At 52.3% G+C, this 13,963-nt stretch overlaps 1 protein-coding gene across 3 annotated transcripts in view; it reads right to left on the reverse strand.

Moving 5' to 3' along the window:
* Positions 1-622: 622 nt before the first annotated feature.
* The window catches only part of Gsn (gelsolin), a 56,585-nt gene continuing 43,244 nt past the window's right edge, over positions 623-13,963 (reverse strand). For all 3 annotated transcript variants that reach the window (XM_026777035.1, XM_013345980.2, XM_005345983.3), the window contains 11 exons: positions 13,248-13,380; positions 11,643-11,731; positions 11,277-11,492; positions 9,192-9,325; positions 7,449-7,539; positions 5,982-6,152; positions 5,625-5,799; positions 4,659-4,783; positions 4,383-4,460; positions 1,957-2,017; positions 623-1,056 (listed from right to left, as the gene is read on the reverse strand). In XM_026777035.1, coding sequence (XP_026632836.1) covers positions 887-1,056; positions 1,957-2,017; positions 4,383-4,460; positions 4,659-4,783; positions 5,625-5,799; positions 5,982-6,152; positions 7,449-7,539; positions 9,192-9,325; positions 11,277-11,492; positions 11,643-11,731; positions 13,248-13,380 — 1,443 coding nt within the window. In that variant the 3' untranslated portion in view covers positions 623-886. The remainder of the gene's footprint in view (positions 1,057-1,956; positions 2,018-4,382; positions 4,461-4,658; positions 4,784-5,624; positions 5,800-5,981; positions 6,153-7,448; positions 7,540-9,191; positions 9,326-11,276; positions 11,493-11,642; positions 11,732-13,247; positions 13,381-13,963) is intronic.

Genomic DNA, 13,963 nt, shown 5'->3' on the forward strand with positions numbered 1-13,963 from the left:
TTGTGAGCCACCATGTGGTTGCTGGGAATTGAACTCAGGACCTTTGGAAGAGCAGGCAATGCTCTTAACCACTGAGCCATCTCTCCAGCCCCAGCTGCCAGCTTCTTATCCTGGTTAGTTTTTGAAACAACCCAGGAGCATCTGGGCAAGGGAACCTCAGCTGAGCAGTTACCTCTCCCAGTAGTCTGTAGGGAAGTCTGTAGGGAAGTCTTGATTAATGTTTGATGGGAGAGGCCCCAGCCCACTAGAGGTGGTGGTGCCTGGGTTGTATAAGCAAGGTTTGGTAAGCAAGCCAATAAGCAGCACTCCCCCATGGCCCCCTCTTCAGTTCCTGCTCTGACCTCCCTTCATGACAGGCTACAAATTAGGAGATAAAAGAAGCCGTTTCCTACTCGTTGCTTTTGGTCACTGTTTTTATCACAAGAGAAGGCAAACTAGAACACTTGGTAGTGTGCCATCAACTTCTCAAGGACCAAGACACACACACAAGGTGGCTGGAGCTCATCTGCTGGCTTACAGCCCCCGGGAGGCTCCTACCTGGGCACCGCCAAATCATCAGGACTAGGAGCAGGTTCAGAGACTATTGTGCGGCTAGGGCCATGGACTGAACAAAGCAGTGACATGCCTGGGGAGAACACACTTCAAAAAGCTTTTATTAAATTTAATATCCAAAGCACAGATACTTGAGGCAATTTTGTAAAGACCCTGAATTTTCCCAGGGCTGATTTTGGCTACTGTAAAACACACACACACAAACACACACATACACTACACACACTCACACACACACACACACAGAATAACTTTCTGCTTGCTGTATGAGCTCTTTGGGAGATGGGAATTCTCAAAGGCACTGACTGGTGACACTGGTGGCTCTGGTCCTTACTCAAGCAGACAGCTCAGCCAAGGCCCTGTCCAAGGGATCCACCGACCAGTAGCTGTCATCCCAACCGAGGAACCAGCCCACAAAGGATGGAGGCTCAAAGCCCTGCCGCACGACCGTGATGGGGGTCCGCCTGTCCCGATTAGCTGGGTCCGTCTCGATGTACCGCTTTGCTGCAGGCACACATGGAGAAGAAATCCAGTGATTCTTAGGGTCTCCTCCTCAGGGAGAGGGTTGGGGCTGCCAGAGAATGTGGTCTAGCCCTACTGACCACCACCAATGCTTAAAGTAAAGACCTCATGTGGACTGCCCCCAACACCGGAAGCAACAGCAACTACAAAGTTCTCAGGCCTTCCCTGAGTATATCATTTCCTCCTGCTGATTAAGATATTAAATGAAGCCATTCCTAGAGTTCAGCCTCGAGATTAGCTACCAAGATTCTGCTTTCCCACACAGAGACCCTAACAATAAAATCCCTTCGACATCCTGGGACTTGGACATGGGCTTGCCTCTGTTCCGTTCCCCGGGAAATCCTCAGGCATTCTGAAGGGACACATTTATTTTTTCACACCTACCATAGTTTAGACCTGGAACATCCCTCAAAGCCTGAGTCCTCAGCCTGGGGGAAGTGAGAACTCTAAGGGGTAGTGTCTTCTGCCCCTTGAGGCCCTTGAAGGTGGCAGTGAGACACCCCACTCTTTCATCTCTGTTCGAAGTCGGATGGCTTTACTCTGAACACGCTCCCCACCACCTTAATACTTTGTTACAGTCTCAAAATTCGCAGTCTGAATCCACCTGGGCTGAACCTTCCCAAATAACCCTTCTTCTTGATAAACTCGTTGCCTCAGGCAGTTACGGAAAGCCTGTAGTCACCCCAAGTAGGGCTCCAGAGGGACAGACTATGAGCAGGAAGTCCCCACTTTGTGGATGCTAACTCCTAGAACAGCATCACCTACCTACAGCCACCCACAACCAAAGACCCCACCCACCACAACCAAAGACCCCACCCCGCACAGCCAACTCCCACAGCCAAAGATCCCACCACAGCTAAAGATCCCACCTCCCGTCCTTACCAGAGGTCAAGGCTTCTGTCTTTTCCTCTTCCTGTGAGTCCTTTCCAACCCAGACGAAGACCTGGAGGTGAGACATGGAATAAAAATCCCATGAGAGATGCTGGTGACAGTCAATGCCATTCAAAAAACAAGGGCGGGAGAGGCGGAGATGAGCCAGAGGGCGTTGGAGCTGCACAGCTTTCTTTGTTTGTTTTGGTGAAGTGGAAGAATGGGCTTTGTGGGAGACCCAGAAAGGAGAGAAGGTTAGTTAATTGCTACTTAACCTCTTCGATCTAGCAAGTTTTCAATGCCACCTCTGAATCTCAAGTCTTATTGATAAAGAGAATGATAGAGATGTAGTGGTGAAGACAGAGCTGGTGCCTGCAAGAACAGAATTCCTGCCAGGCTGAGGCATGAGCAGTCAGGTCACTGTCAGAGAAGCAACCAACAACGGCAGAGCCACAATTGCTGGCTGAAATAGCAGTAGAACAAGGTGCAGCCGCTGTGCCAAAGACAAAGACGCACAGGAGGACCTGGAGGCTGGGCCATCACCTTCACTGGGGTGCAGCTGAGAGGTGAGGCCCCTCTGGAAGGGAAGTCCAGTTCGCCTCAGGCTGCACCCTTCCTCAAGTCTCCTCATCCCAGTCTGCTTCACTCAGAACCATTGCGACATAGGGGGCAGAGTTGGAAAACCTTCATAGGCATGATTCACTCAACAAATGGGTGGACAGATGCTCTTAGCCATCCAACAAAGGCTACCCATCTCTGCGTCTTGACTAGTATATGTCTAAAGCTTTGTAATAAAGAGTCCATGCCACTGTGAGCCTTACGACAAGTTTGGTCACACACAGAAACCTACTCTGTTGGTCTTTACACACCATCTCTTTTTCTTTAAATCTTTGTGTGTATGCATGTGTGCATACTTGTGCCTCAGTGCACATGGGGAGGTCGGAGGACAGCCTTGGGTGTGGGTCCTCACCGTACACTTTGAGGTAGGATCTTCTTCTTGTTCACAGTGTTGTAACCAGACTAGCTGGCCGGTGAGCTTTTGGGGGATTCCATCTGGTTCCTCTGTACTCCTCTCGCCTCAGGGGCATGGGATTGTGGGCACACCTTATCACTCTCAGCTTTTCCTTGAAGTCTAGGAACCTGAACTCGGGTCCTCATGCTTGTGCGGCAAGCGCTCTGCCTGCTGGTCCATCGCCCCAGTTCTGCGTCTATTTTTATGCATCTCTCAAGATAATCACACTCAAGAGCAATTGTCACTAATCAATGGCAATCGATGTTGTCAGATACCTTAGACAAAACACGTCAGGCTTGACTGCCTTCCCTTATTTGTGAAACGTGTTCCTTAGAGAACTGGAAAAGCCTGAGCTGGGATGGGCCCTGTGTCCCTTTAGCTGGCTCAGGATTCCCAGCACTTAACATTTTGCCTGGAAGATAGAATTGCCAAGAAACATTGGCCAAGGACTGCCAATGAGATGCGTAAGCAGGTGAAGTCACCAGCAACTTAGTCAACAATGGCAGTCGAATGGCTCAGGCTGCAAACCATGATCTTCCCACTGGGCTGCCCCAAAGCCGCCCCATGGGAGAAAGACAGACTTGGGCCTTTGTGTCCAGCCATTCTATAGCCTGGAGGATCCTGGGAGCAGGTACTTGACAGAAGGGGTTTTTGAGCTAATGCTCCCCTGGGAACAGACCTGGAGGGAGAGGAGGTCAACTTGGTGCAATCCTTCATTTCCAGCATCCCCTACAGAGCACTGTTCGGGTGCTCAGTTGATGCTGGGTGAATGAATGAATGCCGTCCATTCTGGGTCCTCCACAGCAGCCACCCTAGCAGATGACGTGAGAGATCCCAGAGCTGGGGAGTGATATCCCCAAGCCTCCAAATGACTGGGCAGCTCTGACCTGCTGCACACTTCTGACACACTAAGTTCAACCTTCTTCGTACAGACTTCAGGTCAGAATGCACAGTGCCTGAGGCTAAGGGGGAAAGGGCAGGAAGCACAGTTATGCAGCCTGGGTTTCTAGGGGGCTTTACAGTTTCCAGTGGCCATGCACCTGCCAGGCAGGTCCCACTGCTTCCATTTTATACATCTGAGGAAATGGAGGCTCAGAGAGAGCGGACAACGTGGTTTACAGCCATTCAGGACCTCCCTGGAAACACCTAGTGTTGTGTCTTTTTTTTTGTTTTTTGTTTTGTTTATTTGTTTGTTTTGTTTTTCGAGACAGAGTTTCTCTATAGCTTTGGAGCCTGTCCTAGAAATAGCTCTTGTAGACCAGGCTGGTCTCAAACTCACAGAGATCCACCTGCCTCTGCCTCCTGAGTGCTGGGATTAAAGGTGTGCGCCACCACTGCCTGGCGATGTTGTGTCTTTTTATGCCCTCCTTGTTAAGAGTCCTGCTTCTCCCTCTGCCTTGGCCTTCTCCTTCTCTCCTTAACTCACCTGGTCCCAGGTATCCAGGAGCATAACATCATCAGTAGCCAGGTCTTCCTGCATGAGCTCGCCGGGAACCTCTTCGATCTGGGAAGGGTCAAAGGAGGTCAAGAAAGAAGCATCAGCTCCCATTGGTTCCCAGGATGAGTGCACAGAGCCGGTCCTGCCTTCAGGGGCCCTTCCCCTGCCAGTGGGTCAGGCTGTGTCTCTAGATTCTGAGGTTCATTGACCCCCAAACCCACCTAATTCCCTAGGCACAAGCAAAGGTGTCACCGCCAGACTCACCACAAAGCGTCCGATCCTGTTGGAGCAGGCAAAGAGGCGAGGAGGATGGGCATCCATCTTCTTGTCCTTCAGCCTTGGGGATGTACGGTAGGCAGTCTTCCCACCCAGAGCCTCCCAGAAGCCATCTATGAAGGGAGACGGTGTCAGTTGCCAAGGAAACCATGGCCCCATGAGCACATCTCACCAGACCCCAGACCAAACTGTACCCATATTCAACTGGCTGCTCTCCATTTTAAGATCCCAGTTGCTCGAGATAGAAGGAAATGGAAAGGCCTGGAGAGGGCAAACTGGCATAAGACTCATGACAGAGACAACAGCAATACAGAACAGGGATAACTGTCTCCACTCAGCACACAGAGACCCAGAGACAGCGTTTCACGTAATTCACAAAGCCTGGGAGTGATAAAGCCAGGGGGCAAACCTTTTCCAAGTCCAATCCTCAGGTTCTTTCTACAACACCTGCTCTATGTGTGTTCTGGTTGTATGTGACCATTGCCATAGAAACATATCACAATTGAACAGTTACACCTTCCTCATGTCCACTCATTCCCACCAGTCACGTTTCAAGTACTCAAAAGCCACGGTGCCCATCAGCCACCGTGGGAAAAAAGAACATGTGTCCTAACAGTGGTTTCTGCTAGGCAGATGCAGACCAAGCAGCCCTTCACTGCTTCCATGAGGTACCAAGAAGGAGGGGATGGGTTCTTAGTAGCAAAGATGACTAATGCCCTTCTCTCTGTAGCTCTAAAGGTAAGGAGAAGCCCTCTGACACTGTCACCCCTTGTCACCATCTCCGGGGTCCTCTTGGACCATCATGCCAAATTCTCTCTCCTCCGGTGTCTGGAGACTACCCTGTCATTCACTGGCCACCGGGCTCATTTCATCCTCCAGCTCCCATTTAACACCCACGAGGGTGAAGGCACTGGAGAAGGATGCAGACGGAAGAGGTGGAGCCCTGGCTCCCACCTGGCTCTCTGCCTTCCTCCACCTGCACAGGCTGTGCTCGCAGCACCCTCAGCAGCTCCTGGGCCCCGGTCTTCTCTGCCTCGCTGGCTCCTGCACCCACCCACAGGTAGGCGGCTGACGGGGTTTTCAGCACGAAGGCATCATTGGAGTTCAGAGCGCCAGCCTTGGGCATCACCTGGAGGCGGGTGGGGCACACAGCACTCAGTCAGGAGAAAGGAAACACAACCCAGCCCATCCTGACAGCCCAGGGACCCTGCAGCAAGTGGACCTCTTCCCTCACAGACGGAGAACACACAGCCTTTGGACACTGAAGGGTCAGGAGGGAAATCTTGCCCACGTTCTGGGACCTGACATTACCTCAACAGCCCTGGTGGCTCCAGAACTGCTGGCTCGGACTTGGAAGAGACGGGTACTGGCAGGGGTTGTCTGCCCCCCGTCTCGGGAGGTGCCACCCTTGTAGATGATCATGGGTTTCCCGCCAAACAAGCTCATGAGGTGTGCAGGTTCCTTGCCTTGGACCACTCGGCTCTGGCGGAGAGAGAGAAGGAGATCAGCTTATAGTTTTTTCATAATTTTTTAAATTTTATACATCAGTGTTTTGCCTGCACGTATATCTGTGTGAGGGTGTCAGATCCCCTGGAACTGGGGTTACAAACAGTTGTGAGGTGCTTTGTGGGTGCTGAGAATTGACCTTAGGTCCTCTGGAACAGCAATCAGTGCTCTTAACCACTGAGGCGTCTCCCCAGCCCCACCCCACCCTTTTCTCTGTGATTCTGGGTCGTTCCCTTCATAAAGGCTACCACATCTGGCTATCGATGGGAGAACTATGACCTGGCAGCACCAGAGCACTGAGTAGGGCTGGGGATGATGGTACTGCCAAAGTCCCTAGTTGCTGCTGTCTTGGCTGTTTTCCCACCCACTGTCTCTGCGAAGCCTTGCCCTTCAGCCCGAGTCTGCTCCAAGAACCAGGGGACTCCCAAGTTTGCAAATATGACCTTAAAAGGAAGAGCAGATTGCTTATGTGCATTCTTCCAGAATGCTGATGTCAGTCCTAAACAAGTCAGGAGTTGGAAGGATGCAAGGAGCCCTCAGATCTGGAGGCTCTGCTGTACCCCACACAGCCCCAACCTCCACCACCTTCCTACTTAGAACTAAAGCAACACATGAGTTTCCTTGTCCTCAATGTGCCCTACAGGAACCAACCATGTCATTCCTGCCACACAGCCAAGGGAGGGAATGGAGACACTGCCCAGGAAAGACAGTGTCTATATACTGGATGCCGACACTAAGCCCAGTACAGAGAAAACCCTGCATAAATATCTGTTGCATGGGTCGGTGAGCAGATAGATGGCTGGCTGGGTGGGTAAGCGGATGTATGGGTGGGTAAGTGAATGGACCAAGGGACGGATGGATGGATGGATGGGTGAGTAGGTGCATGGGGGGATGGATGGACAGACAGATACATGGATGGATGGATGGATGGATGGATGAATGGATGGATGGACAGATGGATGGATGGATGGATGGATGGATGGATGGATGGATGGATGGATGGATGGCGAGTGGGTGGATGGGTAGGTAGGTATGTGAATAGGTAGATGGACGGACAGATGGACAGATGGGCAGATAGGTGGATGGACAGATGGATGGATGGGTGGGTGGATGGATGGATGGATGGATGGATGGATGGATGGACAGATGGATGGACGGATGGATGATGGTGAGGGGGCAGATGCCTGGGTGAGTGCATGAATAATTAGGAAGATAAATGAGCAAAGAGACCAAGCCCTGACTGGAGCCCTAAGAGGCACTGTTCTGACTCACCTGGACAGGAGTTCCTCCCAGCTCCTCATCCAGCTGGGCACTCAGGATGGCGGACGCAGCGACCTCATCCTGGGTAGACTGGGCGCCCTGCCTAGAAGAGGGAGAGAGACTCAGCCCTAGTTTACATAGAGCCCTGGGCCTCTTTCTTGCCCTCAGCTCAAGTAACTCATGAGCTTCCTTGTCGTAGTGATGGACCAGTGGGAAGAACCAGCGACAACAGCCTCTCCCACTGCCTACCCCAGCTCAGCAGACTGTGTTCTTACTTAGTATCATAGGTCCTACTACAATAGGTAGACCTTTTTGTCCTAAATGTGCCTGCAGGAACTTCCCTGGGCCATGCCCTGATGGGCAGCCATGAGAGGGTACTGGGACTCAAAAACAAAATGTATAAAAGTGGTCAGGGCATCTCCCTGTATGCAGGACGGGCTGGAAACAGGTGTAAGATGTGTCATGGGTAGGGAAAGACACCAGACATAGCCTCATGGGGACACCCTGAGACGGGAGCGTTACAGAGACTCACAGTCCCCTGCCTCCACTTGCCATGGCTGGACCTTGTACCAGGCGTACGCTGTAAGTCAAAAACCTTCTTAAGAATTTTGTATCAACCGGGCGTGGTGGCACATGCCTTTAATTCCAGTACTAAGGAGGCAGAGGCAGGTGGATCTCTGAGCTGGAGTCCAGCCTGGTCTACAGGGTGAGTTCCAGGTAGCCAGGGCTTCGTAAAGAAACATTGTCTCAAAAAAAAATCTGTATTGTATGTTGAGCTTAGTGGTGCAGGCCTGGAGTCTCAGCTACTTGAGAGGCTGAGGCAAGAGGATTGTAAGTTCAAGGCCAGCGTGAGCAAATTAGTGAGACTGCCTCAAATAAAAAGTAAAGGGGGTGCTGGCCTTATAGATCAGTGGTAGTGGCTTGCCTAGTACGTCTAAGAATCTGGGCTCAATCCCCATGACTCCCCATCATAATTTGTGTATTATCTAGTTTATAAGTGCAGCTGCTTTAGAAGTATGGGGCTTTCAAACTGAGTCTGAGTGCATGGTTCCTGGGCCATCACTCTTCAGGGGGTTATGGTCATGAAGGAAAAGGGCAGATCCCTGGGGACTGACAGGGCACAAGAAACACCCTGTGGGGTCCGAGAGATGTCCCATGGGGTCTCAGTTAAGGCCTGGGCCAGAAAAGACAGGAATGGAGAGCTGGGGATACTGGAGCAGACACAGAAGCTGAAGAGCTGGGGATACCTTACACATCCTTCCAGTAATCATGCAAAAATCATAAATAAAAACTGCCAAACTGATCGATAGGAAAGGATGGGGCTTGGCGGACGAGTCGGCAGGGTACAGGTGGGACGAAATACTGAGACTGACAACTTTGGGCTCTGCTTTAAAACAATTACTAAAATAAGTGCTGTAATTGACATACATACTAATTCTATGTACTTATGTAGTACAGAATCATCTACAACTATCACAGTGGAAGCCAACCTCTGGAGGGGACTTGGCATTGATTGGCAGGAGCTGCTGGGTTGGTGTGTCTCTGTCCTTAAGATGGCACGTCATATTCTGATGGCAAGAAGTTTAGAGTTGTGGGTGAGAAGGGGTCCCAGCAGGGTGTGGCTGTCTCAGCTCAGGCCTCTGTATCAAGACTCCCCCTGGTCATATCGCCCTTTTCCTCTTGCCACCACAGTCAGGCACAGCCAGGTCCCCACGTGCTCCCGCTGACACCAGGAGGACAGCCCAGGCCCCTCACCAGTTGTAGATGATCTGTCCCTGGCGGCCACCGTGGCGATAATTGTACAGAATGATGTAGCTGTCACCTCCATAGAACTGCCCGTATGTGGCCGGGTCCACTGGTACCTTGTTGGAGCCTTCGATTCTCCAGATCTGCAGGGGTGGAGTTGGGATCAGACGCTGTCACCTCTGGCTAGCTGGAGACCCCAGCATAGCGGACAGTGTAGATAACAGGACACCACTCAGGTCCAAGAAAAGTCGGACAATTTACCCCACTCACAGGGCTCGTGAGAGGTACGGCAGGGCTATGACCCAGAGTTCCTGCCCCACCTCTTCTCACTTCCCCCTGAAAGACCCCTCAAGATAGCGCTAGATCAGAAGGCTGAGCCAGGCCTGAGTCAGACCTAAGCCCCACCCTTTGAGAGGTGCATCTCAGGGCCAGAGTTTTCTCACCTGAAACAGTTAAGGGGAAGTCCTCCGAGCCTAAACTCTAGTTGTGCAGATGGCGTGATGCCCCGTGCCAGCATCAGCCGCTAGCCAGCGGGATTGTTATTTCATCCCCAGCATTTCCATTCTCCCCATTGTTACGGAAGCACTTGGATTTTAGGGGTCATCTCACTCAACAGGGCCTTAGTTGGTTGGCCTCGGAATGACCCCTGCAGGCGGATCTCTGCGGAGATCCGGTGACAGGACTTTCGTCATCGGGAGGCCCTGCAGTGACACCTGGTGGTCAAGTGGAGACACTGACCAAGCCCATTTTACAATGAGGGGCAGAAGTTGAGTGAGTGGCCCCAAGAGGTTCAGCCAGGCTCAACTCTCTGTCTTCTAAATACTTCTGCTTCCTCCGTCCCACACTCTGCAATAACGAAAGCAAGCATCCACGACAGTAATGAGGGCATGCGAAGACGACCCTGTAGTCTCCTCTGAGGAAGACAGTGGACACCAGCCTGAAACGGACTCTGAAAATACCTCCACCTGTACTAGTCCCAAGTGCCTCGTTGTTTCTCCCTTAAACCATCACAGACGTCCCAGCTTCATGCTTCTGCCTTCTACCTATTTTTACGGCATGTTTCTAAAGCACAGAACCAAATCTGTCATGTATCTACTAACAAAAGAAGGGCATCCATGGCCCCTCCTGAGGATGGGATCAGCACCATACTGGGAGAAGTCACACCTGGAATGTGCCCCTACACCCCAGCAACAAACCCACCCCAGCCACCTCATTCCCACTTCCCTTTCTGCGGTCCCACAAAATCCCCTGGGCTTCCTTTCAACTCTGAGAACAGATTTCAAGATTCTGCTGTGGCCGAGGTCACCTCCCCTCCCAACCAGGCACTCCTAGGCAAAAAGATGGGGCCGGGAGCCTGGCAAAGAGACTGACACATAGTAGGTAACCAGGTGATATTTGTTGCCAACAAACAAAAGTTAAACAAAAGAATCTCATCCACGGTGACTGTGGTGGAAAACAAGGAAGAAACCTCCTCAGGGAGGCAGAGGGTGGGGACATGAGCCACAGGGGCATGGGAGGGAGGGGACAGAAAGGGAAGCAGCCAGCAAAAGCCGGCCCAGGCACAGAATCCTGCTCCTGCCTGGACCCAGCAGCAACTGAAGCCGGTAGGATGTCTAGGTCTCTGTTTGGTTTGGGTCTCCCTTACTCTGAGTTACTTGCTCAGCTCTGTATGTTACTCCCTCAAGGGGCACCTTGCTGACCTATCTCAGCTGCCTGCGAGGCTGAAGGCGAAGACAGTCACTGTCCGGAACCTGCGGTCATTGCAAGGGCAGCTTACTCACCCCGCCCAGATATGCGGACCTCCTCAGACCTCCTTGTGAACCAGATCTGAGGTGCTGACTAGGCCACACGTTGGCCAGGACTGCTTGCTTACACACACACCTCCAGCCCCTTCTCTCCCTCATGTCCAGGCTGTGAAGTTGGACTTGGCGGCCATGAGCTGCTTTTCTTGTCCTCCCCAGTGTGGCTACATTGATAAAATCACCCCCATCTGCCCTTTGCCATTCTTTACCTGGTCAATGGGACAGCTGACTGAACCTGGCCTGTGGAATCTGGCAGAGCCAGGTCTTTGCTCTAGACCTGAGGTTCCATTACCTGCTTCTGGCCAGTGCCGTCGTCGTCCATGCCATGCTGTGCGGCCATGGCGGTGGAGGTGTGCAGTGTTGCGGCATCGAAAGGCACCCGCTCCACGTTGGCAATGTGGCTGGAGAGGTAGGCCAGGCCGGGGCCATCTGTCTGGTCTGGGTCCCGCCAGTTCTTAAAGAACTGCTTGAACAGTGGGGTCTCTCCACCCTCTGGGAGGACGGAAACCTGAAGAGGAGAGAAGGGGAAAACATGATAAGGCTGCCTAGCAAGGGCCTCAGGGAGCCTCAGGTGCCCACCCAGTCCCCAAGGAGGACAGCGGACTCCTCCCTCCCTTACCCCTACTGAATCTGTGTCTCCCTGGCCTCAGACCATTACCTGGGTCTGTCTGGGATACTCCATCTTGGTGATGAAGTCAGAGGCTGTTTTGAGGGCAGCCTTCCGCTCTTCGGTGTTGGCCTGCTTGCCTGCAGGAAGCCAAGGGAAAGATGCCAGGTCACAGCTGTGCTGGTCTGAACACAAATGACCCCCACTGGTTCATAGGGAGTGGCGCTGTTAGGGGGTGTGGCCTTGTTGAAGGAAGTGTGTCACTGGGGGTGGGCTTTGAGGGCTCAGATGCTCAAGCCAGGCCCAGCGTCACTCTCTCTTCCTGCTGCCTGCTGATCAGGATATAGAACTCTCAGCTCCTTCTCCAGCACCATGTCAGCCTGCATGCCACCATGCTTCCTGCCATGAACTGTAAGTCAGCTCCAATTAATTGTTTCCTTAAAATAGTTGCTGTGAGTCAGGCAGTGGTGGTGCACACCTTTAATCCCAGCACTTCGGAGGCAGAGGCAGGTGGATCTTTGTGAGTTCGAGGCCAGCCTGGTCTACAAGAGCTAGTTCCAGGACAGGCCCCAAAGTTTCAGAGAAACCCCATCTCAAAAAAAATAATAATAAGTTTCTGTGGTCATGGTGTCTCTTCACAGCAATAGAAATCCTTACTAAGACAGCAGCTCAGAGGTCCCAGGAGAGGGCAGTGGCCCACGTCCCTACTCTCCTTAAACTTAGACCATAGGTAACCAGGGAGCACCACCCTAAACTGGGGGCTTCTAGTTACAAGAGACGCCCCCTCTGAGGCCAGTAACAGCAACCATGCTAACCACTGTGGCTCACTTACTGAACACAGATTTGATGCCATAACCACACACACATTATTTCATTTAATCCATATTACAGCCTTAAATCCGAGAGGTCATGGCTGTCTTGTCCCTTTCATATATAAGAAAGCAGGTGTTTCAGAGAGGTCACAGGAAGCTGACCTGCTGCGTCAGTATAAACACCGGGCTGCATACCCTGCGCAGATGTCCCCTTCCGAGGTGACACACTCCTCCTTCTGCTCTAGCCTTGAGAACCTCAGAGTCAGCTGAGGCCCTGACTGGTCCATGCCCAGATCGCCTGGACAGCCAGCCCAGCCCATTCTTGCCGTCTCCACCCCTGCGTCCCTCCCAGTTCCCAGCAAGAGTCTCAGCGCATCTGAGGAAGCCCTGGGGATGAGTGGGAGAGGGTTTCTCAGATGTCTGTGGGCTCTCAGAAACAACCAGGCCCAAGAGCCTCACAGGAGCAACTCCATCCACAAAGACTTCCCTAGTGCCCCACCCCCTGGCAGAGAGCAAGCCACACAATAGCGTATGGCTTACCCCATCCAGAATGCTGGCCTGCAGAAGTTTGAGACCCACAAAGTTACACTTTTTAAAGATACATAAATGTTCTGTAGTGTCATTTAACTTCCCGGAGGACCGATCTTGTCAGTCACTTGGCAAACAGTCATTTGAACCCTAACAAGGCCTCAGACTCAGCAAGGGGCAAGGATCCTACAGTGAGCTAACTGCAAAGCCAGGCATTAGCTTAGCATCCTGATCGTTTCTTATTGTGACAGTGTTCTCTCTGGGGCTGAGACCCTGACGCCTCTGGAGACCAGTGGAACCTAGGCGCCTCCCGCACCTTTCCAGACAAAGATTTTCCCATCTCGGCCATGGTCCAGGATGAAGCAGTCCTCAGTTCTCAAGGCGCCCTGGGCAAATGGGTTCTCGTCGGCCACGAGGGAGACTGACATGCTGCCTGCACCGTTGGAGACCTGTGGGGATGGAAGGGCCATGTGAGCACCTAGAGGGGCAGATCAACGTCCAGGCCCCTCCAGCCTTGCAGCACAGCCAAGCAGGTGACCCAGCGTGTGACATGAATGCTGCACCTGGAATAAGAAGGTGGATAAACAGAGCAGAGGGAGGGTCTTGGGGCTGGGCATGGAGCTCTGCTTGTCTAGTATGAACAAGGCCTGGGGTTCTCGTCCTCCAGTACCACATAAACCCGGTGTGGTGGTGCACTCCTGCAATCTAGAACTCAGGAGGAGGAGGCATTCAGCGTCATCCTCACAGCTCAGCGAGTTCAAGGCCAGATGGGATACTGAGACCTCATCTCAGTAAAAGGTATAGGGCCTCTGAGAAGTGGTAAAGAGTTTGCCGGGAAGCTTGGGAAACCATGAGTATTGAGAAGGAAATGACAAAGGACAAACACTATGTGCCACCAGGACTGTGCATGGAACGAGCTTAGAGAAGCAGGATAGCGCCTCTAATTGGTTGGCAGCATTGGCCTCCTTTCAATGGCTTAGCTGGAAAGTCTGCCTGCTTACACTAGGGCTAAGAAGCCAGAGGAGGGGATAC

Source organism: Microtus ochrogaster, chromosome 4 (assembly GCF_000317375.1).
Source record: "Microtus ochrogaster isolate Prairie Vole_2 chromosome 4, MicOch1.0, whole genome shotgun sequence".
Classification (NCBI taxonomy): Eukaryota; Metazoa; Chordata; class Mammalia; order Rodentia; family Cricetidae; genus Microtus; species Microtus ochrogaster.